Source organism: Phialemonium atrogriseum (genome assembly GCF_030411735.1).
Source record: "Phialemonium atrogriseum strain 8032-3 unplaced genomic scaffold QBC33scaffold_2, whole genome shotgun sequence".
Lineage (NCBI taxonomy): Eukaryota > Fungi > Ascomycota > Sordariomycetes > Cephalothecales > Cephalothecaceae > Phialemonium > Phialemonium atrogriseum.
The window spans coordinates 1,710,423-1,736,296 of NW_026848139.1; the positions used below are offsets into that span (position 1 = coordinate 1,710,423).

At 56.8% G+C, this 25,874-nt stretch overlaps 7 protein-coding genes across 7 annotated transcripts; 3 read left to right on the plus strand and 4 right to left on the minus strand.

The window, feature by feature from the left end:
• Nucleotides 1-47: 47 nt before the first annotated feature.
• Nucleotides 48-3,876, plus strand: QBC33DRAFT_525012 (sulfite reductase flavoprotein component). The gene has a single exon (XM_060426768.1). It carries the CDS (start codon nt 472-474, stop codon nt 3,679-3,681), a length of 3,210 nt encoding a protein of 1,069 aa, XP_060288067.1. The 5' UTR covers nt 48-471; the 3' UTR covers nt 3,682-3,876.
• Nucleotides 3,877-4,155: 279 nt separating this feature from the next.
• On the minus strand, nt 4,156-5,400 carry QBC33DRAFT_555017 (putative peptidase; the record flags this gene model as incomplete). The annotated part of the gene is made up of 1 exon (XM_060429584.1): nt 4,156-5,400. The coding sequence occupies one exon, from the start codon at nt 5,398-5,400 to the stop codon at nt 4,156-4,158; it is 1,245 nt and encodes a 414-aa protein (XP_060288068.1).
• A 215-nt stretch (nt 5,401-5,615) lies between these two features.
• QBC33DRAFT_525018 (Hydroxyacid-oxoacid transhydrogenase) lies at nt 5,616-7,409 on the plus strand. The gene is made up of 3 exons (XM_060426769.1): nt 5,616-5,994; nt 6,056-6,453; nt 6,519-7,409. The coding sequence occupies exons 1-3, from the start codon at nt 5,965-5,967 to the stop codon at nt 7,207-7,209; spliced, it is 1,119 nt and encodes a 372-aa protein (XP_060288069.1). The 5' UTR covers nt 5,616-5,964; the 3' UTR covers nt 7,210-7,409.
• A 477-nt stretch (nt 7,410-7,886) lies between these two features.
• Nucleotides 7,887-12,827, minus strand: QBC33DRAFT_525019 (exocyst complex component 1). Its single transcript, XM_060426770.1, has 4 exons — nt 12,449-12,827; nt 10,400-12,306; nt 9,230-10,347; nt 7,887-9,162 (listed from the first exon to the last, which is right to left on the minus strand). The coding sequence occupies exons 1-4, from the start codon at nt 12,552-12,554 to the stop codon at nt 8,202-8,204; spliced, it is 4,092 nt and encodes a 1,363-aa protein (XP_060288070.1). The 5' UTR covers nt 12,555-12,827; the 3' UTR covers nt 7,887-8,201.
• Nucleotides 12,828-13,316: 489 nt separating this feature from the next.
• On the minus strand, nt 13,317-15,843 carry QBC33DRAFT_170051 (uncharacterized protein). Its single transcript, XM_060422314.1, has one exon. The coding sequence runs from the start codon at nt 15,635-15,637 to the stop codon at nt 13,436-13,438; it is 2,202 nt and encodes a 733-aa protein (XP_060288071.1). The 5' UTR covers nt 15,638-15,843; the 3' UTR covers nt 13,317-13,435.
• Nucleotides 15,844-16,220: 377 nt separating this feature from the next.
• QBC33DRAFT_525027 (HECT-domain-containing protein) lies at nt 16,221-23,394 on the minus strand. Its single transcript, XM_060426771.1, has 6 exons — nt 22,991-23,394; nt 22,269-22,571; nt 22,106-22,203; nt 17,141-22,048; nt 16,915-17,064; nt 16,221-16,844 (listed from the first exon to the last, which is right to left on the minus strand). Exons 1-6 carry the CDS (start codon nt 23,158-23,160, stop codon nt 16,648-16,650), a joined length of 5,826 nt encoding a protein of 1,941 aa, XP_060288072.1. The 5' UTR covers nt 23,161-23,394; the 3' UTR covers nt 16,221-16,647.
• A 308-nt stretch (nt 23,395-23,702) lies between these two features.
• QBC33DRAFT_525031 (thiamine diphosphate-binding protein) lies at nt 23,703-25,675 on the plus strand. The gene is made up of 2 exons (XM_060426772.1): nt 23,703-24,429; nt 24,487-25,675. Exons 1-2 carry the CDS (start codon nt 23,821-23,823, stop codon nt 25,258-25,260), a joined length of 1,383 nt encoding a protein of 460 aa, XP_060288073.1. The 5' UTR covers nt 23,703-23,820; the 3' UTR covers nt 25,261-25,675.
• The last annotated feature ends 199 nt before the right edge of the window (nt 25,676-25,874 follow it).

The following is a 25,874-nucleotide window of genomic DNA, read 5'->3' on the forward strand; positions in this document are numbered from 1 at the left end:
TTGCCGGTATTGTGGGTAGGTTCACGTGATCACGCCGAACCTCAAGGTTTAGAAAACCCAAAACACTTGAGCCGCGATCAGCGCTAGCTGGATACGGTTAGTACAAGATTGCGTGATTGAAGATTCCTCATGGCAATATGGGATTGCGATTTGCGACAGGGGCCAAACAGACCCCGACGAATTTGTAAGTCATGAAAGTGGCTCCGGTTGCGGTTACTGGTCGGTGTTCGGTAAGTGTCTCTATTTCTTCTCATTGCCTCTTTCCTTCTGTCCCTTGAGATATCAAACTGGTTCTACGGTTTGATATTTGCCCTTCTCCGTATCAATATCGAGACCGACAACCTCGGGCTCCTCCTCTCCTTGAATCCCCCTGGCACGAGGTATTTCCTACACAACTGCCGGCTCAGTAGAGGCGATACGGTTTCGTGCTCGAACCATCGACAGGAACGAGGAGATTTTGCCCCCGTCACGATGCAATTGAAGCAGCAAGAAGGGCCCGGAGGCGCCACGCCCCTGGATGCCCCGAAAAGCTTCGAGAAAGTATCTTCCAGCCTACCACTTGGCCAGATGATTCCGATATCCTCCATCTCCGGCCCGACCTATGTCACGGCGCAGCTGCTTGTCCAGCAGATTGCTTACAAGCTCTCCGATAAGATCTTCTCTTACTCTCCCGAGACCTTTGATCTGGATGTGGCAGTTAAGCGATGGTCCCTCGAGAAGGAGGCGAATATCCACGGGTATCCGACCTCTGTCATTCCCCTCCAGACTCGTGCTGGCGCCGGGGCTTTCGCTCTCGGCTACATCTTCTCGAAGGACTTTGACTTGAGCAAGAGGGCTATCCCCCAGTCGCTGCTTGCTCCTTCCCTGAGCCTTCGGAACCTCCGCTCGGCGCTTGACCAGCTTTCCCTACTCTATGGGGTTGCCAGCCCGTTCGTCGCCCACGTTGCTGCCGCAGACTACTCGGCACAAAACGGTCTCATTCCGGAATACCAATCGGCGCTGCAGCTTGCAGAGGAACTCGGCCTCGCTCTCGTGGCCAGCTCTTCAGCTTACGAGGCCCAGCACATGTCGCTCTTCGCAACGATTCTGGCTTCCGTCCTGCCGACCATCCACATCTACGACGGGCTGCGTACTTCGAGAGAAACCCTGAGAGTGGTAGACGCCCTGAGCGAGACAGGTATTGCCGAGATATACAACAAGATCGGCAAGGAGGCTGGTTCCCTCAACAAGAGGCTCGACGATGCCGGGAAGACGTTGGAGCTCCTCCGAGCCTTCAACAACGAGCTCGGAACTTCTTATGAGCCCTTCGAGTATCACGGCCATGCGGCCGCTACCACCGTCTTCGTCGTCTTCGGCAGCGTCGAGTCTCAGCTGTCGAAGCAGGTCGTTTCTTACCTAGCAGCCAAAGGGGAGAAGATCGGCGCCCTTAGCGTCCGAGTCTACAGACCATTCATCGAGGAGGCTTTCCTCAGGGCGCTCCCTAGCTCTGTCGAACAGATTGCTGTCCTGGGTCAGGTTCATGACACTCTGTCTGTTGAAGACGCTTCCGTCCAGTCTGTTCTGTATTCGGATGTCCTTACAGCTGTCTCTTTCTCAGACAACTGGGACACAGAACCACTCGTCGTCGATGTCAAGTATGCTGCCTCGGAGGTTCTCACTCCCAGCTCGCTTGCTTCGACTTTCCGCAAAGTCACAACCAAGGGTACGGATGCCGAGCCTGCTCTTACACTAGACCTGGCTGGTCAGGCTCAGCAGTATACTTTCTGGGACCTCGACAACTCTACCGCCGCCAGCTCTCCATCCGTTGTTGGCGGCATCCTTGCCCGCGAGTCAACGAACAATGTCTTTATCCACGAGGTTCACGACAACCTCATTCAGGGTGGCATAATCCGAACTGACATTAGGAGCTCCAAGAAATCGATCGAGGCCCCGTATGCCATCGAGCAAGCCGACATCACCGTCGTCGGCGAGGAGAAGCTTCTGAAGGAGATTGCGATCCTCAACGGCGTCAAGGCTGGTGGCAAGATCATTCTCAGGCTCCCGAATTTCAAGGACGAAGACGTGGAGAAGCGCATTCCCGAGTGGACCAAGAAGCAGCTACATGCGAAGAATGTCGGTCTGTTCGTCTTAGATTCCTCGTACTCGCCCACCTTTGAGAAGGACGCCCAGCTCTTGGTTGAGCTGGCATTTTTGCGTCTGGCAAGGCCCGAGATCGCTCCCGAACAGCTCGCCCAGCTCAGCTCCATCTCCCCAGACCAACCAATATTCCAGGAATGCGTTGATGCCTTACCACAATTCTTCCGGGAGATCGAAGTACCGGCGTCCTGGGCAGAAATTGCCGACGATTCCGTGGCGGCTCCCCGTGAGCTAGATCTCAAGCCCAGCAGTTTCGCGGCTTTCGAGAAGGAGGATGCGGAGCCCGCATTGCAAGTCAATGACTGGCAATCAGCGGCCAAGGGCTTCGCCTTCAAAGAGGCTTATGGCACTCAGACCAATCTTCGGCCCGATCTCGCCACCAAGAGCTATACCATCCACGTCAAGGAAAACCGTCGTCTCACTCCTCACAATTACGACCGTAATATCTTCCATATCGAGTTCGACTTGGGCGACTCCGGTCTCACATACGACATTGGCGAGGCTCTCGGTATCCACGCGGACAACGATGCTGCGCAGATCCAGGACTTCATCACCTCGTACGGCCTCAATGCCGATGATCTGGTCCAGGTCCCGTCCCGCGAGGACGCTTCTGTCCTGGAGACGAGGACCATCTACCAGTCGTTGCTCCAGAACCTTGACATCCTCGGCAAGCCGCCCAAGCGGTTCTACGAATTGCTTGCCGAGTTTGCCACGGACGAGATGGAGAAGAAGAAGCTCGAGTCCCTCGGCGGCCAGACCGGCGCCGAGGAATTCAAGCGCCGCTCGGAAACCGAGACCGTCACCTACGTGGACATCCTGGAAGAGTTCCAGTCCGCCCGGCCGGCCTTTGCCGACCTCGTGCGCATCGTCTCTCCCCTGAAGCGCCGCGAGTACAGTATCGCCTCCGCCCAGGCCGTCACGCCGACGTCGGTGTCCCTCATGATCGTCGTGGTCGACTGGGTCGACAGCAAGGGCCGCACCCGCTACGGACAGGCGACGCGGTACCTCTCGGAGCTGACCGTGGGCACGCCCATCATCGCCTCCGTCAAGCCGTCGGTGATGAAGCTCCCCACCAAGGACACGGCGCCGCTGATCATGGCCGGGCTGGGCACTGGCCTCGCGCCGTTCCGCGCCTTCGTCCAGTACCGCGCCATGCAGAAGGCGCAGGGCAAGGAGATCGGCGCCATCCTGCTGTACCTGGGCAGCCGGCACCAGCGCGAGGAGTACCTGTACGGCGAGGAGTGGGAGGCGTACATGGACGCGGGCGTTATCACGCTCCTCGGGGCGGCCTTCTCGCGCGACCAGCCGCAGAAGATCTACATCCAGGACCGCATGCGGCAGACGATCGACGACATCGTCAAGGCCTACATCAGCGAGGAGGGCTCCTTCTACCTGTGCGGGCCGACCTGGCCTGTTCCGGACGTCACCGAGGTCCTTCAGGAGGCCATCGCTAAGGATGCGAAGGGCGCCGGGCGCAAGGTGGACCCGAGGAAGGAGATTGAGCGGTTGAAGGAGGATGGGAGATATGTCCTGGAGGTCTACTAGTTGAGGGGGGCTGTAATGAAGTGTGCAGTTGGCGGTGATTTTCTTTCTTTTTACACTGCATATCTATTCCGTTCTTCCAGCAGATTGCTGGTCATTAGCGTGGAGTGTTTGACCCTGTTGATAAACACGAGCTTCCGCTTGCCCACTACTATATAGAAGACATGAAAATTGCGATGTTTCGCTGTACGATGCGAATACTACTTTCGGCCGGAACCTCTTCCTTGTGGTGCTCTGTGTTATTACACCCATAGCTAACCTAGCTCTTTTGGTCCATCTCAAGATCCGACTAATGTCCGTCTAGGCTGTGATAGCCTGTTCGATTCAAAACTTACCATTTCATTCGTAGACCCTGAATGAAGACCCAGTCGGATATTCCGTACAGCTGTATAATATGGCTATTCGGGCACGGTTGATTTTGCGCATTTCCACCTTATGGCTGTTCAATTCTCCCAGCGGGCACCCGGACCCCCCCGCCTACAGATACTTCGCCATGATGGACTTCAGCTTCTCCAGATCCAGCGCCTCAACGGTGCGACCCTTGAGTCCCACCATGGTCTCAGCCATGCACAGGGCATTGTAGATAGCCTCCTCGGTAGCATCAGCAGCGGCCTCGAACAGGGCATTGATGGAGTTATCGTTGACGACCTGGACGCTCATAGCCGCGGCCTTGAACGGGTCGACGGCGCGCTTCTGCGCCGTGGCCCTCTGCACGGGAATCTCGTTCGCCGTCGAGAAGGCGAGGAATAGGTCCCCCGACGGGTTGTGGCCATAGCCGCCGACGCGCGCTAGCCCGACCGTCGCCCGTTTGGCTAGGCGCTGCAGCTGCAGCGGGTGTAGCGGCGCGTCCGTCGCAAGCACGACGATGATGCTGCCGTCCTTCTTGTCCTTGGCCCGCTCCGCCTCCTCGAACCGCCGCGCCTGCTCCGCCTCCGCCGCCGACAGCCCCGCCGCCGAGGACGCCTTCGCCTCGAGCTCCTCGGCAAGGAGCCGCCCGACCGGCGCGCCGGTCACCCGGAGGTGGCCCAGCCGGCCGTAGTTTGCCTGCACCAGCGCCGCGATGGTGTACGTCGTCGCCGGCGCCGCCTTGTCGTCGTCTCCGGGGAGGGCGACGCCGAGCCCGTCGACGACGCGGCTGCTGGTGCCCGTCCCGCCCTTGTGGCCGTGGCACATCATGCCGGTACCGCCGCCGGTGTTGCCCTCTGGCACGGGGACGCCCCCCGCGGCGGCGTCGATGCCCTCGACGATGTGGTGGGGCCGCACGGCGAAGGTGGAGAGGTCGTTGATGTGGCCGTCAAAGGTCTCTGCGACGACGGGGAGGAGGAACCAGTCGACGCCGTCTCCGCCGTGTTGCTTGATGGCGTGCTCGTAGACGCCCTGGTAGGCGGCGCCGACGGCGAACGAGTTGGTCAGCACGACGGGCGAGCTCAGCAGGCCCGTCTCCTCCAGCCAGTGGCTGCCCGTCATCTCGCCCGAACCATTGAAGCGGAAGATGCCGGCGTAGCAGGCGCTGTGGAACCAGTCCGCCCGCGGCAGGATCGTGGTCACGCCCGTGTTGACGGAGCCGTCGTTCTGGTGGAGGGACTGGGTGTGCACGAGGACACCGGGGACATCGGTGAGGGCATTGAGCGGGCCCGGCTTGTGGGTGCCGATGCGGATGCCCGGGAGGATGTCCCGAATGCGGCCTCTGGGCGTCTTGGTGGGAACCGTTGCTTGAGCCATTGATTTGTCTGGATGTTTCTTACGCTGATGACTAGATTGAACCAACCCTATCTCTCAGCCTACCTATGTACCTGGGTGGACCAGCCGACTTAAGGCTTTTGTACATATCATGACCCCATGGTCGCCATGAGCTTTTCACTTTCGACTCTCACCCAACCATACAGCGCACACGCAAACTAATGACGCGGATGGAATCGAGCTGCCCGATTCGGAGTCGGAGATGCCAGACCTCGCTGGGCGTGACTCACGCCGAGTTCGGGCCGGATATCTTGCAAGATCTACGGATCCGTCCACTAATTTTTCTTGCCATGCAACTAGTCCACACCGAGCTAGCATTGCACCTGTCACTAGCACACCAAAAGCCGTGATTCCATTCCCCGCACCATCGAAGGAGCGCGGGGTACTTGTTCTTGGTTGATTAGCGTCTGTGGAGCTTCAGACCCAGACCCGGCATTCCAAAGGAGCATCACCGAGGCTAACGATTGAAATGACCTCTCCATCTTCGTCGCAGAGAGTCTGTAAAAGTCTCCTGTACATAATTAGACATCCAGACCAAATTCCAAGATGGCCGGACTGATCAGAGTTAGCCCAAATGTAAGTCTGCCAGCGCAATGGACTCGAGAGGAACCCAAGTGTGCTGAATATGGGCATTTAGAGGGCCACCAGAGCTTTGAACTTGCTCCGAACGATTCAGTATACTCACCCGCCATCTTGCCCATGCCATTCAAACCCCGGCCACCATCACCATGCCTCGCCAGCCGTGGTCCCGTTCGCAAGACGGACTTCGAGGCGCAACTATGCCACCCCGCAGGACGCGTCGCAGCTCAAGGAATACGCCTTCGAGATGGCCGCGTCGTCAATCCGCTTCGGCCCAGGGGTGACCCAGGAAGTCGGCATGGACCTGAAGAATATGGACGCTAAGCGGGTCTGCGTCGTGACTGATGAGACGGTAGACAAGTTGGACGCCATGAGGCAGGTCCGCGAGGCCCTGACCCGGGAAGGCATCAACTTTACCGTATACAACAAGACACGGATTGAGCCCAAGGACAGCTCGTCAGTCATGGCCCCTGCCCCATCGCTGTGTCTGCCGTTGCTGCTGCCTCTAACACCCGGCCTAGGATCAAGGATGCTATCGCGTGGGCCAAGCCTTATAATCCAGACGTGTTCCTCGCCGTCGGAGGCGGCTCCGTCATCGACACCGCTAAGCTGATGAACCTCTACCTGGCCTACCCGGAAGCCGACTTCCTGGACTTTGTAAACGCGCCCCTTGGCAAAGGCAGACCGATCGACAAGCCGCTCCGGCCGCTCATCGCCATCCCTACGACGGCAGGCACGGGCAGCGAGACGACGGGCACCGCCATCTTCGACCTCGTGTCGAAGCGGGCCAAGACGGGGATCGCGCACCGCAACCTCAAGCCGACGCTCGGCATCTGCGACCCGCTCAACACGCGGACCATGCCCGCCGCCGTCAAGGCGAGCTCGGGCCTCGACGTGCTCTGCCACTCGCTCGAGTCCTGGACCGCCATCCCCTTCAACGAGCGCGTCCCGCGCCCGACGAACCCCATCCTCCGCCCCGCCTACCAGGGCGCCAACCCCATCAGCGACATCTTCTCGCTCAGCGCCCTCAGGGCCACCGTCAAGTACCTGCCTCGCTCCGTCAAGGACCCGGACGACATGGAGGCCCAGAGCCAGATGCTCCTCGCCGCGACCCTCGCCGGCGTCGGGTTCGGCAACGCTGGCGTCCATCTGTGCCACGGTAAGCACCCGTTCACTCCCCCCTCGCCGAAGCCGAAACATAGAAATAAATAAATGGAAACAACACGCGTGCCCCTACCCTAAGCGTCCCACTAACCACCCCTGCTCCCAGGCATGTCCTACCCCATCTCGGGCCAGAACCCAGGCTACCACCACGCAGGCTACGAGGTCTCCGCGCCGATCATCCCGCACGGCGTCTCGGTGGCCGTCTCGGCGCCGGCCGTCTTCCGCTTCACGGGCGCGTCCAACCCGGACCGCCACCTGGCAGCGGCCGAGGCGTTCGGCGTCGACGTCGGCAGCGTCAAGCGCGAGAGCGCCGGCGAGGTGCTCGCCGACGCGCTGACGCGCTTCCTCGACGACCTCGGCGACCAGCCCCGCGGCCTGGCCGACCTGGGGTTCTCCGCGTCCGACGTCGATGGCCTCGTCGAGGGCACCATCCCCCAGGCTAGGGTGCTCATGCTGGCCCCCGGCCTCGCGACGGAGCTGCAGCGGGAGAGGGAGCAGCTGAGGGCGCTGTTTGAGGATGCCATGACTCATTGATTGGGGGGTTTAGTGTTGTTGGCGTGGCCGTGTAACCCGTGGGAACTGTATTCCTAGCCTCCTAGGTGTCCTAGGTCGGCTTCCATAGCTAGTAGAAATGTATCTGAATACATCTTTTTTTAATCGAAGCATCGAGCGTGGCGGCGTAAGGCTCTAAAGTATTTGCACAGAGCTTGGGACCATGAGCTGTTCGGAGAAATGGCTTAAGCAATCTAGGCAAATCACACTAGGGAAGTAAACAAAAACAAACGTCGTATGGGGGTGCCAGACACCCACTCCGCAAGAGCATGACCATCGAATATTATCTACCTAACTACCATACACACAGCGGACCGCCCCGACGAGAACCACTCATCAGGCCATGCTCGTAGAAACTATACTCGTGGGTCCTGTATAATCGACCCCATTAATGACCCACCGGAACGCCTGTCATCGTGCTCAGTATTTCACCCCTCGGCAAGGATGCTGTCGTGCCAAGCTTCCCCTAGTCCAAAATCATCTCATCCTCATCTCCCGACGGTGGAAAACGCGCTCTTGACCTCGGCCCTGGGCCACTCGAAGAGCACGTCCCCGCCGTAGACGTCGGTGGTGATGCGCCCGATGCGCAGCTCCACGTCGCCGTAGAAGCGCTCGCACTCCCTCAGCACGCGGGCGACCAGCGGGTGCCCGGCGCCGCCGGAGGCGGTCGGGTGGTCGGCGTCGACGTCGCCAAAGTGCTTCTCCACCCGCTTGCGCAGCGCCTCGATGCCCTTGCGCACCTCGCGCGCGTCGTACGCGCCGAGCACCTTGTTGAAGATGGCCTTTGAGTTGCTCGGCTGCGCCGCCACCGCCGACGGGCCCTTGCCGCCGGCGAGCTGCGCCTCGATGTTCTCCAGGTGCTCGAGGAGCTTGCCGAGCGGGCGGCGCATGATGGTGGTGAGGTACAGGCTCATGTGCTCGGCGAATTCCTGCTGGGCCGCCTCTTTCCAGTCGTCGAGGATCTCCAGGCTGTGCGAGTTGTCGATCTCCTCAAGGTAGTGGTTCATGTTCTCGATCAGGAGAATGTGGTAATTGAGCGCCTCCTTGTCCTCCGGGTCGGCCGAGTTGGTGTTGGCCGCACCCCCGACCCCGACGGCCGGATTCTCCCTCGCGATGACCTTGAGCGAGTCGAACATGGTCTTCAGTATGCGGTCATACTCGTTGTCGACGGTGCGGCGCACGTTGAGGCTCGGGTCGGCCCCGGCGAGCATGTTCTCGACTGCCGTCGAAAACTGGGGGAATATGCGCATGAACGAGATGACCCCTTTCCGTTTCTTAATCTTCACCTTGGTCTCCTCGATAGCGCGGACCTGCTCGTCAACGAACTTCTTGAAGCGCCCCTCCAGGTTCGCATGAAGTCTCTGCAACATGTTGTTGAGGAAGTCTTGGTTGGACTGGCCCATTTCTGCCATCTTGCTCTCGAGGGTCGCTAGGACACCGATACCTTGCCTAGAGACAGAGACAGACGGGTTAGTGAAGCTATCCAGGGGGTTGGAAGAAATATGCAGAAACGTACAATGGACCGTTGGACACGACCCAGTCGACCAGGTTTTGCAAGTCTTTCTCCAAGAAGGAGAATATCGCCTCCATTGCTCTGGTCACCCTCCGCGCTAGATCCCGGTCCGGCTCCATCATCCTATGCCGTCTCAAGTCGCCACCTCGGCGGTCTCGAGGCCTTGCAGCGGCAACTGCATCGGGGAAGTCTGCTTGGTCAAGTGTCGTGGCATGGAAGAAATCGATGACGAAGTTCTGCTCCATCTCCACCAGAGGTAAGATATCGTCCAGAACGCCGCCGAAGACCTCGTACGCAAGAGCCCGGCTGTCGGCTGGCTTCTCCAGATTCGTCCGGCTTCCCTCGAGGGGCGATCGCAGAGATCGTGCCAGCGTCTGGCTCCGCTTCACCGTGAGTTTCCGTGCCGTCGTTGCGATGCCTTCCTCCTTCTTCTCCTGCTGGTATGTGAACAGAATCTCATGTTCCTCGCCTGTCGGCTTCCTCGCATTGCGTTTCCATGCCTCCAGCGCGTCCCTGAACTCGATCTTGTAGACGGGCGTGCTCATGTCCTGGTAGATCTGGATGATGCGATTCCAGTTGCCGAGGTCCATTTCCCGGGCGTAGAGGACAAAGGGGCTGTACTTCCAAAGCAAGTCCCTCCCGGAGTCGTGGTTTCTCGGGTCGACTTTCTTGGATAGAGCGCCATCCATTGCTCGTTTCGTCGCCCGGTAGGCTTCGTCGAACTGCCTTGCCATGAACTCGACGAGTCTCCGCAGGAAGAGTGAGCTTTCCGACTGGTACATCTCCTTCTTTTCTTGCACGATCCGCATGGACCCATAGTCGCTGTTGAACCCAATGGCCTGCCCTGCGATCTCGTCCTCGCTCTTTCTAGCTTCGCCACTTCCCGTCCCCGGGTCAATCTTGGTCATGGCCTTATAGAGGGTTACTAGAGCGGTCTCAATCTCCTCAATTCCGCTGGGAGTCTCTAGAGGAGCGGCCTTCAAGGCGTCCAGATCCGACGCGCTAATGGCGCAGGTTTCGAGGAGGGACTCTAGCTCCGTCCGCAAGAGTTTCTGGTTGGCAGCCTGGACCTGAAGACCTTGGCCTTGCGCTTCTATGTACGCGATATCTTCGGAGAGAGTCTGTTTCAAAGGTTAGCAGGCAAATGGAAGATGGTGGATCATGGAAACTTACGGATAATTCGACACTGTACAACGTGAGGAGATTGTCCAGCTCTTCACATTCGTTGATGGCAAGGTCAATTCCCTTCTTGATCCCCTCCACCCTTTCATCTTCTTCTCGGAACCGGGCGAGCCACCCGCCACCCTGGGCCTTGTTTAGTTCTCGTTCGACGTCAACCTTCATGTCCTCGTAAGTCCGAGTCCGCATTTGTTCGCCCGGGACCCAGCCGAAGTAGTCTAGCCATTTCGCAAATTCAGTGCTCCTACTGTCCAGTATAGCGGGGTCAACACCTAGGGTCGTCAGGTACTTGACATCGTTGCCATGAACGATTGAGCGCCTCCTCTCCTCCTTGTCATCTTTCATGTCGGCCTCGTCCGTATTTTTGACTTCCTTCAGAGACGGCTGGAGGCTAGACGCCCGGCTTTGGTTTGGAACTGTGACTTTGACCTCTGGGATTCCAGACGTGCTGTTAGCCACCTTTACCCGTTCTGGGCTTGCAGCTGGTTCAGGAGCTTTCGGCGCGGAAACAGGACGGGGCGGGGCGGGTACGACACCAGTGATGCCATCGGGCCCCTCGGTGTTGATAATCTTGGCTTGACGGAGACGTTCTCCTGCGCCACCGGGCCGTGGTTTGAAAGCTGTTGCTGCCGCCGCAGCTTTCCAGAAGGCGCCTGCAATTTCTCCCTTCGACTTTTTACTCTTGATCATTGGACCTAGGCCAGGGCGCGAATCTCCAGGATCAACTGGCGATTCAGTCGCACTTGTGGGTTCGGTGGGAGGTGCAGGAGGGGCAGATAATGTAGTCGAGAGATTCGAAACTGGGGTTCCGCCTGAAGGACCTGGCCTCACCCCAGGGCCATCTGTGGTGCTAATGTCACTTGCGGTGGCGATTGTTGGGTCGCTGGCAGCAGTGCTGATCTCGGGGCGCCTATTTATTGAGTTTTTGCGTGGGGACATCCGATCCATATTCCGAGGGGGGACTGTTGGCTCCCTTCTCATGCCCGGACTCATCAACGGCGCCGGAACCAAATTGTTGTCTACTGGCAGGGGCCTCAGGGGATCCATAGGTGGCCGCTTCCTCTCAGGCGGCCTCTCCTCAGTGGAAGGAGGTTCCGGCGTGGGGTATGTTCCTCCATTGACTCCATTTCGAGATCTTGGACGTAGCACCGACCCATCCTCGCTGCGCGTGGCAAATGAATTCGCCACGGAATCCTGGCTCCTATTGCTCGATGCGAGGCGTCGGAGTGGTGGTTGGTCTTGTGATACCCGGCTAGATTCTATACTCCTGGCCGGCGAAGAACTGCCGTTAGGAGCCATAGGACTGCGCGATGCGATCCCCTGTGGAGGATACTTTGGCGAGGATTGCGCACCACCACTGTACGCGGAGGAGATGGAAGAGTTACCCCTCGTGGCAAATTCAGGAGGTGGTGGTCGTGCTACCGGTGGCCTGTCCGATCTTCGAGGAGCTTGCGCGCCACCAAGGACCTGGTCAAGCTCGCGCTGGTCAAAGCCTGACAATTCAGGGGTCTTCCCCCCCGTGTATTTGCCATAGATCTTGATCAAACTGGCAATGAAGAACTTCTTCTCTTTGTCGGTTTGGGCCTGCCAGTAGTATGGCTTCCCAAGCGTGATGACGAGGCCCACATCTCCGGCCCAGTCCCGATAGTTTGGGTTAGCCTCGAGGCTCGTGAATGATTCGATTGCACTGAGCTCATCCAGGTTCCATGTCTTCCCAATTGAGAAGGTACCGTTTGGGTTCTCTTTTGACTTGTGTATACGGACACGGCCAGACTTTCGGACAGCGACTATTACGACTCGGGGTTTCTCTGATTGGGGGGTTCGCCCTTGAGGAGGAGGTGGCGTGGATGGACTTGAAGAATATTCGGTAACCCTAATGTGGGTGATGTACGTCTCGGGAACTATAAGGACAAGTAAACCAGGCGTCAGCAAGATATTCCATAGCAGAGGGTCTATGCGCTATGCCAATCATCCCCGATTATGTAGGCTTCAGGAGCTAGGAGCCAGGAAGAGAGGCAATCTGGGCAGTCTAGGCAGTCTTACTCGAGCCATCATCGTCTTTCTTGCCGAAGCAGCTGTCGATGATGCGTCTCTTTTCCTCCTCAAACTTCTCGGCCCTCCCCACATCACGGCCATTCGGCATTGCCATGGCGAACTGATTTCAGGCGCTCCTCGCACGGCGAGACCGGCGCAGTACAGTTTTCATGAAGCTTCGGGTAGCAGATGCCGTATGGGAGATCGCTGCATCTTTGGGTGGCGGCAATTCACAGAGCGCCAAAAGGTTTGCGCCCCTGCCGTTGTTGAGATTGCCGATGGTGCTTCGCCGACTTATAATGGCGCAGGATTCTATTCGCGTGGTTGGAATTTGATTGCTCTGGCCGATGAGGCTGGCTGGCTCTCCTTTCATCAGTCTGTAGCTTACGTACAGGTTGCTGTCCAACTAATGACATGCAGAGGGTCTGTGCGTCTGTGGGGTTAAGGAAATGTGGCTCATGGGTACCTAACTAAGTATGCACCTCAGTGGTATAGTCCAGGTACCTGACATTGCTAGATTCTAGCAAAGGTTCCTCACTGCTTCAGCCACAGGTCATTCACGATGTTATGCGTACACTAATTCCCAAGTATCACACATCCAGATTACCGCACATACTTCACATGCCCCTGAGGCAAACCCGTTCTATCAAGGCTCTGCCACAATTTCTCTTCATCGCTGACTTCAAAAGGTCGTCACTCAGACTTCAATTGTCTGCTAAGGAGTATAAAATCCATTCATGGCTCAAAAGTTACAGCTAAAGTCATTTATGCTCTCATGTAACTTGTTTCAAGTGGTGACAAGGGCCTGGCGTCTCAAACCAGCCAGCTCTCGCCACTCAAGTACAGACGTATGTACCTGTCTCGACATGTATAAATCATAGTGATATGCCATCGCTCGGACCAAGCAAGTTCCTTGGCCTGGATTCCAACAATCCAAGACCCAAAATTATACCTCCATCTCAAATGGAGATCGCTAAGTCCAATGTGCCCACGAAATCAACCATCCGAACCCTCGTCATCCGAATCTAGTATGACCGGTGGTAGCCTCGCGTCGTCAATCAGCAGGCTGTCCGGCAGCATAGGCTGCGAGGAGACCAAGGAGAACGGCCCGCCTCCCACCTGCCTCAGGTGGCTGCCTTCCTCATCCTCAGCGTAGTCCGGGAACGACGGCCCGCTGGAGGACAGCGCCGGCCTGCGGAGCGACTTCTCGGGCGAGTGCGCTGCCGGGCTCGACGGCTCGCTCGCGGTGGTGGCCTGCGACGGCGGGATAGCTTGGTATGCCGTCGCCGCCGTCTTGGTCGGGGTCCGCTGCGATTGGTGCTGGGCCCTCGCCGGCAGCGACGGTTTCGTGAATACGCCGTCTAACCGCGCTGTCGAGTGCCTCTCTACCTCGGGCGACGACGGCCCCTGGCTTGATGGCATGACGGCATCATGTCCTTCCGAGGGCAATTGGGTCGAGTGGATTATATCACTGCGCAGCTGCTCCTCGAGCTCCTGAGAGATCGACATGCCCTCGGTCTCCACTGCCGGATCTTCGTCGAAAAGGGCGCAACGCAGATTCGCCAGGAGCTGTCCCACGACAGCAGGGGGCACGTAGACGTATTTCTGTGGAGGGCTGCCGACCCATCCATTCTCCTTCATCATCTGCAGGGAGACAGGGTTGTTGAGCTGGTAAACTTGCAACAGCTCGTGAGCGAACCTGTAGCCGCTCTTCCCGGAATTGAAGTCGGCGTTGCCGAGGCCACTCTCCCCGTCAATTTCTCCTGGCTGCGCCGCAGGTCCAATGATTGCCATGTATCTCAGTTCGCATATCGGATGGGTTACGTAGATCCAGATGCGGGCGACTTGGGCTGGGATTTTGTAGTTCCGAAACTCGTGGTTCTTCGTCCCGTTTACCATGTCCTCCGCCGGCCCGGGATGCACTGAGAGGATGACGTCCGATCGGTCCGTTTGAGGTCCCATCGACCTGATAATCTCGAGAGGAACCCGTTGACTTTCAAGACCCTGGGTTAGGAACTGAGACCTCGCTTGATTGCCTCGTTCGCCAGCCTCCGGAGTTGCACGAATCTCCCCGGGCATCTCTTCGAGTTCCTGGGAACACAAATCAAGGTGGACCCTTCGAGCTATGGGAGTGGGCGTCCCAGGCGGGCTGGTAGATTCTTCCTCATCACATGGATCCTTGTCGGCCCCAGGGGTCTCTTCACGCAATGAACGGAGCGTTCCAAACCTTGTCTCATCCGCGTTGGCGCCAGGTGCTTTAGGTGTTTTTGGCAGCGTGCTTGGCTTTTCGGGTGAAGGACCGAGGCTTTCCAACTCGGCGTCCGAGTCGGGTATCTCAGTCAAAGTGCGCCCACGGCTTCCCGTGGGGGTTCGGTCGGAGACCTCTTCTACCACTGAGTGGTTCCTCGTCATTGTCTCTCTCAGCTCTACGCTCGCTGGCGGAATATCAGGCCACCACCGCCTTGCCTGGGCCGGTGACACTATTTTTGCTGGCGACTGCACTTGATCCGACGACCAGGAACCGTTCACCGAACTGTAAGAATCTTGAATGACAAGACCGCGCGGTCTCTTCATTCGTGTCTCCAGAGATGGTGGCGGAGCCTTAGCATTGAGCGACTTCTCCTTCAGAGGAGAGCGGATCGGCGAAATAAAGCATTTATTGGGAGCCGGTGTGGCCGGTGTCGACTGTGATGATGGGACCTCGGTCAAGTCCACTATTATCTTCCTGTGACTGGGTGTTTGCGGTATTATTGAAATCGCCCTATCGTCGTCCGTTTCCTGGTCCCGAGACTTGCCATGGGTGTTTCTCTGTTGGACCTCTGGAAACTCCATCTCTGATCCGTCCTCATCGTTGGAGTCCCTTATCTGCAGCAGCCCATCATCTTCTTCACCTTTCTCCGAGAGCAGCTGGGTCAAGGTCTGCGTATGAAAGGAGGAACCTGGCGTGTCACCCATGGTCCTTCTCCGCTTCTGTGGCCTCTCTTCCTCTTCGGCCGGCATCAGGAGGGGGGGCTCCGGGTCGACTGGCTGGATGTAGTCGATCTGTGTCAGGGTCTGCTGTCTCAGGGACCTGGCGGATGACGGGCCTCGGCCGTAGGTTCTGATTGCTTTACGCCGAGCGGGAAAGCGTACTTGGGTCGGCGCGGGCGAGGACCGGTAGGCTCTCGTGGTGCTTCGAGATCGAGTCGACGGCGCCATGTTGGAAATGCAGCTTCTTAATGATCCCTGTCGGATAGGCACGGCATTGGGAGACACGACGGAGGGAGGAAAGTGGTCGAAGCACAATCAATTGTGCGCCCCTAACTAGTACGATAGACGTGGACTGGTGACAATGTTGAATGAATTGAGTAATAGGGTGCTGGATACATTCATACGGCCCGTGCGTTTCTAGGCGCGTCGCGTCCCAAACGCGTGCCACTTTACACGGAACTTCTAGAGTACAACCGAGTTGTGAAAAGGAGGAGGTATTATAGGTAGCTTCCAGCTGAATAAAGTGTATGTTTTAGAGAGCACCTGGGTACATATTTAAATATAGCGGTTCCAGGCTTGTTCTATTTTACCAAGGTCCTGCGTATGCTCAAGTGGTTGCCACTCCTGTCTCCTGTCAAAGCATGGGCGTGTCGCGCGACGCGACCAGGGAAATGACATCACCTCATGCATATAAATGGCATGATGCAATTATGCATCATATCCCTGTGTATTCATCCAAAGAGATGGGAAAGGGGACCTCGTAGAGGCAATGAGGAAACGTCCCATCGCGAATTGGAAGTCCTTGAAGAACACGGAAGGTATTGCCAATCTATCTGATTATCTGAAGTACCTCTTGATTACTACTACCATGGGCGAAATGCGTCTTTCAATAACCCACCTTCATAATTTTGTGCGTCTTGCTTTTTCCCCCGGTTCCGCCCCGATGCTCGAGGCCATCGACCCGAGTCGTTGTTTTGCAATCCCCATCAATGCACGCAAGCAAACTGAGTTGATTGAAGAAAACCCCTTACTGATGCTTCCCATTTTCCGTTTTCTGTTTTCGCGCGAATTTCAAAAGTTGTCCTTCCGGCCGCCGTCCCATGCCAACCCGATCATGATTTCATTATGACGGCCTTCCCAGGTTGAATCAGACCCCGGGGCAAAGTGCAGGAAAAGAAGTAGGCCCCAAATTCTCTGTTAGGTACATGAATTTAAGCTTTTCCGATATGCCGTGCTTTTTACGACAAGTGGAAGGCCCCTTGGCCTTCCTTGATGGCGGTGAAGAGTTGCTTCTGCATCGTCTTGAGGTCGCTGTAGTCGGGCAGCTTGAGGTAGTTGACGCACGTCATCACACTCGGCAGATAATCGTCCGAGCTGTAAGGCGCCTCGCTCGGTTTGCATACGACTGTGAACATCGGGGTCAAGCTCTTGAAGCCTAAGCAAAGCCGTTAGCATCGTCGTCTGACCATCATCAACAACAAACGTGAGTTGAAAAAGTGACTCACCGCCAATAGGGAGTTTGGGACTTCCAGTAGTAAACTGAAGGAAATCGCGACGCTGGGTAGGTGTGAGTTCGCTCATTGTCTGAAGAAGGTTCTTCACGCTCTTGCTGTCCATGTTGAAGCCGTGGTCGGCCTTGACCGAGTCCATCAAAGCTGGGACCATGTTAGTAAAAAAGATTGAGATATTACGGAAAGATTCCCGCCTGAGAATAGGGGGGTGACAACATACTCTCAAGGCTCCAGTCCTCCTCAATCCTCCCGAAGAGGGTACACAGCTCGTCAGGGGTGAAAGCACTCAGGGCCGGGTACGGGAACACCTGTGAGAAACCCGCCCGGAAAGCGTCTACCTGTTGACGAACGCCGCTGCCCAAGGTCATGTCAATAACCTTCTCTAGGTAAAGATCGACGTTGTCAATGGTAAGCCTCTGCTGGGAACCATTCGGGACGAGCTCGATTTCGGGAAAGCCGGGTAGGGTGAAGTCCAAGTAGAGATCATCGATCCGCGTGTTGCCGATGACGATATTCTCCGTGTCCGCAACCTTCTGGGCCGGCATGCGCGAGGGGTCCTCGCAGATCTCTTTCTTAGCCATAGCAAACTTCTTGATCGTCATCAAGGACCTGCCGAGTCCCAGATCGACCGCCTTGACCGCCCCGAGAGATGGCCGAACACCAGATGTCCCGTCTCCGATACGGAAGAAGATAGGGTTGAAGTTGATGTCGATGATGCGGGAATCGATCATCGACCTTGCGACGAACTTGCCCAGCATCTTGAAGAGCTGGAGGATCTTCTCGCCATCTTCAGAAGCAGATTGCTCCTCGCTCAGAGGTCGCGGAAACAGTCCATTCGGTCCAGAGACAAACTCGTCCCCGTGGTTCGGGTCCGTGTCTCGCCAAAGTTTCAGCTTCTTCTTGGAAAACTCCTTCGACACGGTCGAATAGAACTCCAGGGTGGGCCCAAGACCAGTGCCGACCTCCTCGAAATACTCGACCTCGAGAATGCTCTGGGAGGCGCCATACAGCTCCATAACCTTTACGGCCGATTCAAGTATCTTAGACCGCGAGATGCGGACCTTCTGTCGCTGGAGACGCCCGAGGAACGGCCTCTCATCACGACGGTCGCGCCGAGACTCGTCCTGAGACTGCGCATTCTGCCACCTAGTCATCGACCTCGCGTAGCCGAACGAGGTGGACTGGAGGAACAGATGACGCGTCTCGAATGGGAAGAGGAACGGGTAGAGCCTAGCGAGATCCTCGCTCCAGCTCGGGAGGCAATTGCTCGCCACGATCAGAGGCTCTTCGAGCTGACGGTTCAGCTTGGCGGTGAGCTTCGTGTTCACAAACTGGGACAAGGGCTCGGCATTGAGCTTCAATGTCTCCTTATTCTCTACGAGCACGTCATCGATGTTCGCATTCAGATCATGCAACATCCTGAGCAGCCTCAGGATGGATGCCGTGGTGGGATGCTTTGCGAGCGACCCAGGAGTGTCGCCCTCCTCCGTTTCCGCTGCCCCATCGAGGGAGGTGTTGAAGGCGATGGACTCGGCCGGCGGCGGACCAGGCACACGCCTGAACTTTATTGGGTGCGTCCCGGTCCAGATATTGGCTCGCAAATGTTCATCAGAGGATAGATGGGACTTGTGGACCGCGCGGTAGATGGTCGTCTCATTTGGAACGGGTTTCCCGTTGATGCTAAACTCAATGTGCCAGTCCTGAGGAACGGCTCGCATGGCCGCGGCGTAAGACATCGGCCGGGACGACGTCGAAGGTGAAGGCGTGCTTTGCAGCGCAGCCGCGAGAGCACTGCTTCGACTAGGCAAAGCAGCCGCGGAACGACCCTGCGACGGTGTGGGGACGCGGGTGCCGTCCTCTTTGCGCGCGGTTATCCTACCACCTGCGGCAACCTCGAGGTTGACCGCCGAAGGATCCGGGGTTGGGGCGTCGTCCATGCCCTCGTCAAGATCTCGGACCATACTGAGGGCACCTTCTTCGGTATCACCCATGTCTTCGTCGTCGTCTTCGTCGGACATCTCTTTCTCATCCGCACACTCCAGTGCATTCTCCAAAACCCCATCCTCCGGTGGAGGCATGGGCGGAGCTGCTCCCTCAGAAGCCTGCTGTCGACGACTCGATCTTCGCAGCCCCCCCGCCTTTTGTCGGGCCGAGGACGGCTCCGGGGTCGAGGGAGCGTCGGACACAGGATAGGACCTGGATTTTGATTTACGTGACGAGCTCGAGCCCGAGGCTTGGGGTGGGGCTGGAGGCGGGGGCCCTGGAGTCGAATTGCTGGCAGGCGGGAAGGGTCTCTCAGCCATACGGGCCGCAGCGGCACTCAGCGGAAGCCCGGCAGTCCCAGCCATGGCGGCAAGGGCCCGCGACACGGCATCGGCCCTCCTAGAGCCACGGGGCCGCTCGGATAAGCTGATACGGGGCCTCAGGTAGTCGTCGAGCGACTTGAAAGTCGTGATGGCGTGGATCGAGACCATGATGTTCCGGTACGGTTTGGGAATATCCGAGTCGTCATCGGCTATCAGCTTCAGACGTATCTGTTTCGCCAACATCGACGCCGCACTGCTCCGATTGCCGTCAAAGGCGTTCTGGTGAACAGTCATGACCTCAAAATGCTCAGATCGGCCCAAAAGATCTTGTAACTTGTGAACCAGTATGCTGAAAGGGGTGGCTGGCGAATCGGCAGTCGCAGTCTTGGGCCTCGACTGCACAGAGTATCCCATAAATACTTGTAGGAAGGCAGATTGCGCCGCCGTTGCAAGCCCTTCATCCGGATTGTTGAAGACTTCTTCAAGGACTCGGACGACACTCGATGCCAGGAGCTCGGCACTTGTGACGCTCTCCAGGACATCGGCGTCAAAGTACGATGCCAACTGCTTGAAGAGATTGAGGCCCCTGTCCTGCGCTAGATTGCCCGAGGTGCGCTGGAGGTAGAACGACTCGATTTCAGAGGCAAGAGTTGACAAGTCGGCCAAGATCTTTGTAGCCTTTTTCTTCATGGCCTTACCATGCTTCTCCGTTTCATGCTTTTCCAGGAATTTCTTGGCAAGATCGGAGATTATCGCCTTCATGGAAGGGCTTTCGGCCGCGACGTAACGTCTAGGGGGCCCGTCGATAGACATAGTTGAGCCTTCGGTACTAACCGGAGAGGCAGAGAGGTCGTCTGGATGGGGTTCATTCTCGGCATCGTTCTCCTCCTCGTTCTCGTTCTCTTCTTCGTCATCATTCTCGTCATCCGAAGATTGGTGAGACTGATCATCAGCATCAACCTCATCATCCGAGTCTTCGTGCTCAGACGACTGATCATCTGAATCAGCAGTGGGCCGATGTTGCGCCCCGTCTTCTTGGGGTTCCTCTGATGTGGGCTTCGGCTCAGCTTCAATCTCCTCAGTAGCAAGCTTTGTGATTTCAGTTATGACGCCTTCGCGGTAGAGCTGATATCGATAGATATTATCTAGGCGGCTCATCAACAGCTCGGTGGCGTTCAAGGCATGCATAACAAGGGAGGGATGGTCTTGCTGAGACAGGATAGAGGCGAGAAACGAGGCATATGGGACAGTCTTGAGTGCTTCCGTAAGTATGTCCTTGTCCAGGTTCGAGAGCATTTTAAGTTGCGCCGTCAGCACCTTTTGACGAACGCCGAGGTTGACGGTACTCGAGAAAGCGTCTGTTAGGGTAGGAAAGAGGATGAGGGCAAAGTGCCGGACCTCGTCTTTACACCCTTCGAGCAGCTCAACACGCTTCTCGTTCGAGGACTTCTTAGGGGCCCCGGGCCCAAGCGACGACGGAGTGATCGGTCCCGCTGGCGGACTCGCCTCCATCCCTACCAAAGACTCTCCAGAGACAGGATCAGCGGCTCTGGGGAGGCTGGGGAGAAGTTCACAGATGACGTTGAGAGTCTCGAGGATCTGCTCGCGTGGCCTGTGGATCAGGGCCTGCATGATCAGGACGCTGTCCAGCTTCGAGGCGACATCATCTGTCCCGCTTGGAGGAGACACCCCTGTGAGGATCTGGTAAAGTGTCTCGACCACGTTCATCTTGAAGAGCTCGGCGGACAGGCGAGGGCTGGCACGAGCCGTGAAGGCCAAGACGCGAATGAACTGGGTGTGGATGTTGGGGCCTATGAGGTTGGTTGTTCCCGGGAGAAGCAGGCGCAGAACCGCCTTCAGTAGGTCAACGCTCACAAGCTCCTCCAACTTTGTCGGGCGGTACTTGAAACTCTCGACGATGCGCGAGACGCAGAGCGAAGCTTGCTCGACAACCTTCTGATCGTTACTGCCGAGAACATTCAGAAGAGTAGGCATAACTTCCCGGATCACGGGGAAGGAGTCGTCGGGAATGTTGCGGCAGCAGTTGGCAGCAGTCGTCACGGCTACTCTCTGCGTGCTGGTTGCGAAGAACTCGAGGTATGAGAGGCAGGCAGTGAGGCCACCCTCACGGACGATGCTGGTGGGATACTCGACCGAGATCTTCTCAAGAGTGCTCAGTGCCTGCTCTGCAAGGTCGATGAACGATATCTCTAGAAGCTTCTGACAGAGCACGGGGACAGCTCCACCATATACGACGTTGGCTGTGCTCGCAGGTAGAGCCTCCATTAGATTAGCTAGAGAGCGGCATGCCAAAAGCATTATCTCTGGATTCTCCTCGCCCGTGAGCTCGTTAGGCTGCATCAGGCTCACCAGCTCCTTCACAAAGGCGTCGGGAGAAAAGTGCCCCGATAGGTTATCCTCGTTAGATACCAGCAGAAGTTCCGATAGCTCCTGAAGTGCGATGAGCTGGATGGACGGCTCTTCTTTCTGGCGCAAGTTGGTGAGAATCTCGCGTAGCCTTGACGAGGTTCCTGACATCATGCCTGTTAGCGCCCGGAGAGCGCCGGCAAAGGGATGTCCTGAACCGCCGTGTCCTCCAAACCCTCCGAAAGGGTCGTCGTCTTCATCGTCATACGGATGCTCATCCTCGTCAAGTAGGTCATCATCGTCGACAGGATGTTCACCGGGCGGAGGTGGAGGCGGCGGGGCGATGTCTTTCTCAGGATCGTCGGTTCCTGTCATGACTGTATCCTGGTCTTGTGTATTGTTGTAGGACATCTTTGATCGGCGACCGGAACTCGATCTCGCAGCCGACTCTTCTGCTACGGGATTCGATGAGAATTGAGTTCGGGGTAGAGGGGGAAGGAGAAATGACATACCTTGGCCGTTCTGCACATTCTTCTTCTGTCGGCCTGATCGCCGGCTCGACGATGCCGAAGGAACACTTTCCGGTGGATTAGCAGGTCCTGCGAGGGGTCTATTCCAAGGTTAACGGGCGAACACACACAGAGAGAGAGAGGGTGTGGAGAAGCCGAGACATACTCAGAGCTTGACATAGTCGCGGGAGCCTTGCCCTTCCTTCGGCGAGTTATGGCAGATGGTGCCGGTGGTTGTGAAGTTGGGGGTGGAGGAGGCGGAGGAGGAGGAGGCTGCGTCACCCTCTGTCGCTTAGATCGGCGAGTTGTAGACGGCTGCTCCGGAGATGCCCGCGGAGAGCCTGACACTGCAGGGTTCTTACGCTTCTTTGTCGGCGGCGGAATGGGAGTGGACGTGGCAGGTGCAGCTGTCGAGGAACTTGATGACGCTGCCTGGCTGGCTGCTTGGCGGGCTGCCGCGCGGGTGATTCTAGGCGACATGAGTGAATATGTGGTCCTGGGAGAACATCAAGGAGGAGTGTGTAAAGTTGTTGGGAGAGGGGCGAGATGAGAGGAAGGTGGCTGCGGTTTTGAAGAAGAGAGTGTTTGTTGGGTTTTCGATGTCAACTAGCGGGGACAATATTTCCATGTGCCTTGCATCCTCAGGACTAACGGCATGCAGATGTTCGATAAGCGATAAGTGCTGGCGTTATCTTCCTCTGCATTATTTTTTGTTCCTCTCTCTCTTTTTTTTGTAAACCCCCAAGGGTTCGTTTGCTCTAGACCGTGGCGAGGGAAGATGAGGATTTGGGGGTTGGGTTCTGATATCGGGACCAGACGGGGGCTGAAGAAAGAAAGGCGGGATGGAAGGTTTAAGAAAATTGTGGTGGGGGGAAATGATGTATGTACCTTGTCGAATACGATGTATGCGAGGCAGGAGAAGTGAATGTCGAAGAAGAAGGCGTGGCCGAGGCCGGTTCAGTCGCTGAAGAGGATGCAGTCGGAGGCAGGCGCACTGGGTGATCGTTATCGACAGCCGATCTGGAGCGCGGATGGCCTGTGGAGCTTCGGTCTGCCATGGATTACGCCATGAGGCAGGCGGCGGCTGGCGGGTGATCTGATCGGACGGCCGAGAGGAAGGCGGACTGGTCCGAAGATGATTCAGGGGTCAAAGGTCGACAAACTGGTATTCTGTGGTGTGGTTTCGCTGCCACAGGACGATGATGGCGGCATATGTGATGGGAGGATGTATGAGCAAAAGGGAGGCCCAGAACAGGAGCCTCAGGATGGGGGTTTAATTGAAGACGTGATATGGAACGCTAAACTCTAGGTGTCCCGCTCAACCGTTCCACTGCCGATCCACACAGTCCAACGACTCAAGGTTCAGTTGACAGGCAGGCGGCAAAGTCTCCACTCTTCAGCTTATTCAGCAAACGCCGTTTTCCGTTTCCGTCCACAGCATCGCGGCCCCGTTTCAGTGTGCCCGTGCACCACCTATTTTAACTTCATCTGGAGTCACTGGAATAGTCACGTGGTGGCTTCGGATAAGATGATGTGGGGCTCCAGTTTATCACCAATGCCGCCATCCATATGCTCGCTTTCCTTCGGCTCAAGTCCACTCTGTCCCCAGCACTTTAGAACAAGAGATCCCCAGATGGATGCAAAGTTTAGGAGGAAAAAGCATTCCTTGACCTTCAAGTCAAATTTTCCTACTCATAGTGATCAATTGTGTCCTCGCAATGAAGATCTGCCTGCAGAACCTCCATTCAACCCTTCGTCCCCGCGGCCTGCGACGGCGTCATGTCCACAGCCAACTGTTCCCTGGCCTTCTGCCCGTCTCAGGTCAAGGCCGCCGCGCAAGCTCACTGTCCCAACGGCCTGACTCGAACCATGTAGCCTTCCCGGGCGCCGTCAAGTCTGCCTTTGGCAACACCATGAAGTTCGAGCACCCATCGTCCTACCCCGCTCTGCCGACCTACCGGGCAGTCGACCAGCATGGGGTCGTCGTTGATCCCTCCTTCAAGCCCGACTTGACCGACGAGCAGGTTGTCAAGCTGTACCGCGACATGTTGACTGTCAGTATAATGGACGTCATCATGTTTGACTCCCAGCGCCAAGGCCGATTGAGCTTCTACATGGTGTCTGCCGGCGAGGAAGCAGTTTGCGTGGGCAGTGCGTCGGCGTTGGCCAAGGAGGACGTAGTATTCTGCCAATATCGTGAGCAGGGAGTGTTTGCGCAGAGGGGGTACAAGCTGTCCGACTTCATGAACCAACTCTTCGCAAACCAGAAGGATCCGGGCAAGGGAAGGAGTATGCCAGTACATTATGGAAGCAAGGAACTGAATATTGTAAGTCCAATGTTTCTGAACAAAGGGCCACTACCCTTGGGGCTAACTCGGAGACAGCATACAATCTCTTCGCCGCTTGCCACGCAGCTGCCACAGGCGTCAGGGGCAGCATATGCGCTCAAGCTTCAGCGGTTGCAGGATCCCTCTATACCGCCTCGGGTTGTTGCTGCCTACTTCGGTGAAGGGGCGGCAAGTGAAGGAGATTTCCACGCGGCATTGAACATGGCTGCGACTCGGTCGTGCCCGGTGATATTCATCTGCCGCAATAACGGCTACGCTATTTCGACCCCGACGCTAGAGCAATATCGAGGTGATGGAATCGCGAGCAGGGGTGTCGGGTACGGTATCGAAACCATCCGAGTCGATGGTAATGATTTCTGGGCGGTCAGGGAGGCAACAAAGAGGGCCCGGGAGCTGGCTTTGGAAGACGGCGGTAAACCGGTCCTGATGGAGGCCATGACATACCGTGTGAGCCATCACAGCACTTCGGACGATTCATTCGCCTACCGAGCGAAAGTGGAGGTGGAAGACTGGAAGAGGAGGGACAACCCAATTGCCAGGCTGCGGAAATGGATGGAGGCCAAGGGATGCTGGGACGAGAAGATGGAGAAAGAGGCTCGCGAGAGCATAAGAAGGGATATTCTGAAGGCGTTCTCTGAGGCGGAAAGGGAGAAGAAGCCACCGATCCGAGCAATGTTCGAGGATGTGTACGAGGACTTGACACCCGATATCAAGTCCCAGATGGAGGAGCTCAGGGACCATCTCGAGAGATACCCGGCCGAGTATGATCTCGGGGACTTTGAAGGAGGTAGTGATAGCCTAAAGCCATAGGCAACACACGAGAGGAAAACCAAAACTGAAGTAATTTGTGTGTTCATATTGCCCCCCTTCATCAAGGTGAGAGTTAGATGCCTGGGGTAGGTTGCTGGGTCGACTTGACTTGTAACTTGTACAAGGTGTTGACAGGTATCGTGTATCATCGAAACCCTGAGACCGCATGTCGAGGTAGGTATAAACAATGAGTGAATCATTTTCCCTTTTGTCGAAAACAAAACCTTTGCACAACCCATATCCCAAACAGAGACAAACCAGATCCTCCCAAGCAACACTCTTCCATCACCACCCCAATATCCCATCATCCTGACCCTCTTAAGAACAACCAACGAACATCACTTATTACCGGCGATAAGACTCGCAGAATCAAGATCAAGAAATCGGCCTGTGATACGCCATGCGTCCAAGCGGCAAAATCATACTTGCGGTCTGCTGTGTATTTGCAGTTATCGCGATCGCTTCTTACTATTTGAGAAAACATATCCTCCAGGCCGCCGTGGCGGTCCGAAAAGCCAGGGACGAAGAAACGTCCTCGGTCTAAGGTATGGGAGTTCCCCCCTAAATTGAGGTCCTAGAGCAATGGCACGCGAATAGAGTCGAAGCTATCGTCT